Consider the following 6,262-nt stretch of genomic DNA (forward strand, 5'->3'; position numbering starts at 1 on the left):
TTTGACAAGATTTACGTGTGCTGAAAGCTTTGCCACAGTACTTACATACATAGGGTTTTTCTCCAGTGTGAAGTCTTTCATGTATTTGACAAGATCCACGTCTGCTGAAAGCTTTGCCACAGTGCTTACATACATAGGGTTTCTCCCCTGTGTGAGTTCTTTCATGACGTTCAAAATGACTCTTTCCTCTGAAAACTTTACCACATTGTTTACATACATAGGGTTTTCCTCCAGTGTGAAGTCTTTCATGTACTTGACAAGATCCACGTGTGCTGAAAGCTTTGCTACAGTGCTTACATACATGAAGTTTCTCCCCTGTGTGAGTTCTTTCACAACATTCAAAATGACTCTTTCCTCTGAAAGCTTTCCCACATTGTTTACATACACTGTGTTTCCCTCCACTGCAGTTTGTTTGATGGATCTCATCACTATTGTGTATGTCTATTTGGTTTACATTCACATTAGCATGTAGAGTACAAAGGAGTATTTCTTCATATTGATTCCAACCTTCATACTGAGGGAATTTCCCTAACTCTTCATTTCTGTAAAAAAAAAGAAGTCACAATAAAAAGGGTCATCATATTAATACAAGTTGTTTTGCGGCCTGCTAAGAATGAATTAATGAATTAACTGAATGTCTTGCAAGATGCAAACAAAATCGCAATTCCCAAAACAGTGGTATTTATTTGTGAATTTTAAAGTAGGTGTATTTTGAAATACAGAAGGTTTAGCTTCATTTTCAGCATTTGGTTCATATGAGTATCACACAGTGATCATTTTGATCTTTCCCCATCACACTCCCCTTCTCTCCTTAACCTGTGTTTTTTTCCTTTAACCAGTTTGTCTTCATCATCTCTTAAAACATCAGTCTGTCCTTTCTCTATCAACTTCCCTTTACTGTACTCTCTTAATTTATATTTTAGTTTCTCACATGAGAGTTAATTCTGTCATTACTATGGGACAAAGACCCATCTATTAATTTGTTTGTTTGTTTGTTTTGGTTTTTTGTTTTTTTTTTTTTTTTTTTTCGGTACTGGGGATCAAACTCACAACCTTGCGTTTGCAGGGCAGGCACTGTGCCACTGAGCTAAATCCCCAGCCCCCCATCTATTAATTTTGGCAAATGACATGATATAATATATCTTTTTGGCTGATTATATACTACATTTTCTTTTTCTTTTCAGTGGTCCGAATGAAACCCAGGTCTTAGCACAATATCTCCAATTTTTTTATTTGTAATTTTGAGAGATTTTCAATGAAGATTAAGTTGTTCAGGCTGAAATTCAACTTGCCATTCTGCAACACTTGCTTCCCAGAGTGCTAGGTTTACAAGAATGCACAATCACACAGAGCCTATCAACAATTATCCTTATCCATGAATACAGCAATAGATATCTAAGGTGATTCATGGCTTATTGCTTATAACTTGACCATTTTTGAGTATGGGTATGTATGCATCAGTATAATATGATGATTCTGAAGCTTTTGAGAATATACCCAAAAGTATGTCTCAATCAACTTGTGGAGACATTTGTATAGTGATTATCACAGTGACTGTCATGAAAGTTCCACCAACATTCTAAGAAGGTTCAATGAGAATGAACTCAATTCCCTGGACAATGGCTTGAAAACACATATTGAAACACTATCATTAATTTGAACTTTGAATAGCTGCTTCAAGGTTAGCAACTATTGGATGTTGCATGTGTTATAACCAATATATATACATAGAGTTAATAAAGTCAATTTCCTATCAAAACTCAAAGTCTGTTCTTTTCATATACATCTATATACGATACCTGAATGTATTTTCAAACATTTTCAAGATTCAATTGTCAGATTATACACAATGAAGTTGTATACATCTTTGCAGAACACTTTTGACATTAAACTGAACTTGGTCTCATTTCTTTGGTGGTCATGTTTCTGCTCATACACAGACTTGTGAGGAACATACTTTTCCCTTGTGAGTGCAAATTACCTTGGACTTCTCCAGGAATTTTTGTGTTCTTTTTCAACTTCTTGATTATTCCCAGCTCTTCCTGAATTGTAGACATAGAAATATAAAGAATCATTACATTTATAGATAAAAATTAATACATTTCAATTAGATTCAAGCCTAAGCTATTCTTCAAAATGTTTTCACATTCTTTGTAATGAAACAGCACTGATGAGCAACAAACGATATTCTCTGTATAAATGAGAAAGAGCTGTCATCCTTACCTATGGCAGCCACGTGCCTGAAGGTTTCCCCCATCACATCTCTGTAGAGCTCCCTTTGGGATGAATTCAGCAAAGCCCACTCCTCCATGGTGAAGTTCACAGCCACATCCTCAAATGTCACTGCCTCCTAAATGATCATACATACATTTCTCAAAGGTAGGTGGAGACTCACAGCATAGAATATCTTAACTCTTCTCATAGATAACTCAATTGAAAGCCTGGTGTGGTAGTGCGTAGCTGTAATGCTAGCACTCAGGGGGCTGAAGCAGGAGGATTGCCATGAGTTCAAGACCAGTGTGGGCTCCACTGTTAGTTCAAGGCTAGCCTGAACTAAATAGAGAAAGAGCCTGTCTCAATAATACAAAACAAAATTTTTAAAAAAATGAAACAGCTAAATGAAGGCTGAATTGTTCAAATCTTAGCTCCATGTCTCGGTCATTCATTACATATGCAGCCACATTTTATTCAGACAGCAATTATGATACTAGACTGCAATTCATTCATCAGCACATTAGAAGCACTGGTTCTTTTGCTGGATCACTGCAGGGCTATCTGTGCCCTGTGTCTAAAGCAGAGCTCCCAGTGGGAGCCTACAAAACCACCATCCACAAAGCCCAGGGGCAGATGAATATCGAATGAATCACACTGACAGCCCATAGGTAAAATCTCTCTTCAAATTTCATTACTGATGTCATTGAGTCTTTCTTTCTTTGATGCACTTAAGCAGCATTCTGAAACTTGAGTTTGGTTTCATCATAAAAGAAATGTAACTGAACATCAAATATGGTATATAAACACTAACTGAAATATTCATAGAAAAAGTTTTATCAGAATAGTCTATGAGCAATGAAAACAGGCCAAGGGGGCAAACTATCTTAAAGCTCAGTGTTACCAAGAGATCACCGTCCACTCAGATATGAGAAATTCTAGGATGGTATGAGAAGAAGATGAATAAAATGTATTATATGCATTGAAAACCAATATATCACAAGATAATTAGAAAAAAGGAAATTTTCAACAAGGCATGGTGGTACATGCTTGCAACCAGAGCACTTGAGACAGTGATGCAGGAGAACTGCCTTGATTTTGAGTCCAGACTCAGTTACAAAGCTGTGTGAAATACAAACAGAGAACCTGACTCAAACACCCAGAAACAAAGTAAAGACAAGTTTGATTTGTTTAAAAGTTATAGTTACACAATATAATAAAATTCTAACAACATTTAGTACTCTCTAAGCTAGAAAGTTCATAGCTTCCATAATATAAACACGAAACATTCAAATTCCACAGGTCATGAGACAGTACCATCACTAGAGAAAATGACAAATAGATTTCAAAAATGGAACACAGAATTCAGTGAGTTGACAGGCATGTGAAATCTGGATCACTGCCAAAGCCAGTGGTACACATCTCTGAAAGAAACCACAATCACTTTAATTTATGTTTAGTGAGAAACAGGTATGTGTTTGAGAACCCAGATTATATATACCCTTCTATTCTACCTGCAACATATGTTACATATTGAAATATGAAAGATAACCTTGAATGCTTGAGAACTCATAGTGAAATAACTTCTCAAATGTGAAGTTTTTCCTCAGTAAAAAAATCAAATCACCATCAAAATTAAGTTAAACTGAAATAAATGAAAAGCAAGAGATGTAAACAAGGCAGTAATAAATGTGCACAATATAAACATTTTGTAAAGAGTAAAAATCAATGAACACAAATCTACAAAAAAAATGACTACAACATATCTAACTCAAGCAAAAAACTGAATGAAGAACAAGAACCAAATGTTTCTTAAAAATCACTAAAGAAAATGGAAGAGTGGAAGAACACAATAAGGACATAGACTTAAAGGAGAGTAGAGAAACTATTGCTATACTCTACATTTATTTCCTTTACTTTAGAGTTTCACAACACATATGGACCACTAGCTTCTTTCCAAGGAGCAGAGACTACCCTGTGCTATTATTCCCGGAGAGAGATGTGAATCTTTTCAAGTAAACTTGAAAAATCCTGCCTCCCAGGACCAACGATATGAATGAGAAAGCACTTGACTCTTGATTCACATATCATTACTTGTGAGAGAAAATAACTTTCTCAAAATAGTTCTCTTCATAAATCCATAATAATCACTTACTGAAAATTTCAAGGGAGGAAACCAAAAGAACACTTTTCATAGAAACTCACACATGGTAATCTTAGGAAAAGTCACCAAAGTGGGAGAGTGGTCATCCATGGCGCAAGACAGGATTGAGTCAGGAAGGGTATCAATCACCTGGATGCTCTCAAACAATGCCCAAGACCCAGTTTAAAATACTTTTGCACTTTCTGAATATTCCCAGGTTATTTACATTATTACTATTAAGTCTAACCAATAATTTTGAAAAGAAAGTTTATTGCAAAATATTTAACACAAAATCACCATTAAGAAAGTACACATTAATCTATATCTGTCTGCATTTATATATTTAAAAAACACACAACATTCACACGCTGGGCAGTAATAAACAAAGCACCACAGTTGCAAACAAGAAACACAAAGACTCTTAGCAACCAGTGTTCAAACTCCACATGGCCCCTCAGAAGAACATTTCAGACTGTCAGAGAAAGAAAAGATACCAGAGGTGAACAATCTCCACACATCTGAGTTATGGTCCCAGTGCTGGGCCCACCTGGACAGAAGTGGTTGTCATTTTGACACTGATAAGGGTAGACTACAAAGAAACCTATGCAAAAAGACACACTGGCCTATCAATGATTCCACAAAAAGTGAGGAAGCGCTATTAATTTGACATTATTCAAAGTTCCTCAAAAGAACGCCAGTGATCAGATCATGATATAAAAGGCCATTCTCTGCAGAGAACACACCTTGATATATCTTTGTGTGGGGTAACTATGGTCAACTTAGAACACCCAGGTGAACTGAACCAGTGTGGTTCTGGGTATAGAAGGCCCATCTCAGGTTTGCTGCCAGTGACATAAAAGGAGCACTGCAGGGGAACATGGCATGCTGTTACTGGAGAAGCTTGTTCTGCTGTTTTTCCTGAAATGAACACAGCTCTTCTCATCATCAGACGAGTTTGTGTCCTCACTGTTGCTAAAGATGGTGACTGTTCTCTCCAGGTGAATTCTGGTCGTTACCTTTAAAATCACTTCCTAGTATCAATCCATCAGCCTGGTGGCACAGACCCTCCACCCAGATGGTACAGATTTTTGAGTTTCCACCACTGACTTGTGGGCCTTCCCAGTGTAGCTCCTCGATATAGACTCACAGGAGACATTGTTGTGCACTCTAGGCCTCCAGCTGGACTCATGGAAGATACTGCGATGGGCTCTAGGTCTTCAGTGGAACTTCCGCAGAACACTGCCATGGCATACAGGCACCTTAACTAGATTCCATGGCTTAAATGCAGATGGACAGATTTTTTTTTTTTTTTGGCTTTTTGAGACATGGTTTCATTATGTAGTTCAGGCTGGCCCTCAGCTCACTTTGTAGCCCAGGCTGGCCTTGAACTCACAGCAATCTTCATGCCTCAGCCTCCTGAGTGCTGAGATTACAGGCATACACCACTATGCTCAGCATGTATAGATCTCTTTAACTTCCCTGCATTTGACACTTTTGGGTGGATATTAAAAAATAATTCTATACATAATTTGTCCTCTATTGAATCTATTACCTTAAAAACCCTGACTATAAAAATAATATACACAACAGAGCATCAAATTACATAAGGGAAAACATGCATGTGAGGAGAAATATCTTTGATTCACAACTGTCTGAGGATGTTAAAACAACTAACTCCATCACTAACTGCTAGCTGAAGAAAGAGGAAGACTCTATAATGGAACAATTAAAATTAACAGCAGCATGTTTCCTTAGGACTGACTGAATACTACATAATATTTTATCTAATAACTACATAGTACAATGTCTTCTCAAAATCAAAAGAAACATTCCATCAAATACAACATGTTTAGAGCAAAAGAGAGAATCAATTTCTGGGGGAAAATAACTGAAATATGTTATGGACAT

At 36.8% G+C, this 6,262-nt stretch overlaps 1 protein-coding gene across 1 annotated transcript in view; it reads right to left on the bottom strand.

Moving 5' to 3' along the window:
• LOC102026677 (zinc finger protein 709-like) overlaps positions 1–2,436 on the bottom strand; it is a 4,736-nt gene extending 2,300 nt beyond the window's left edge. Inside the window, exons 1-3 of the mRNA XM_013508424.1 lie at positions 2,224–2,436; positions 1,982–2,042; positions 12–542 (exon numbers count right to left, since the gene is read on the bottom strand). Of these exons, the coding sequence (XP_013363878.1) occupies positions 12–542; positions 1,982–2,042; positions 2,224–2,311 (680 nt within the window). The 5' untranslated portion in view covers positions 2,312–2,436. The remainder of the gene's footprint in view (positions 1–11; positions 543–1,981; positions 2,043–2,223) is intronic.
• Between the last annotated feature and the right edge of the window lie 3,826 nt (positions 2,437–6,262).

This window comes from Chinchilla lanigera, unplaced genomic scaffold (assembly GCF_000276665.1).
Source record: "Chinchilla lanigera isolate Chin_1 unplaced genomic scaffold, ChiLan1.0 scaffold00145, whole genome shotgun sequence".
Classification (NCBI taxonomy): Eukaryota; Metazoa; Chordata; class Mammalia; order Rodentia; family Chinchillidae; genus Chinchilla; species Chinchilla lanigera.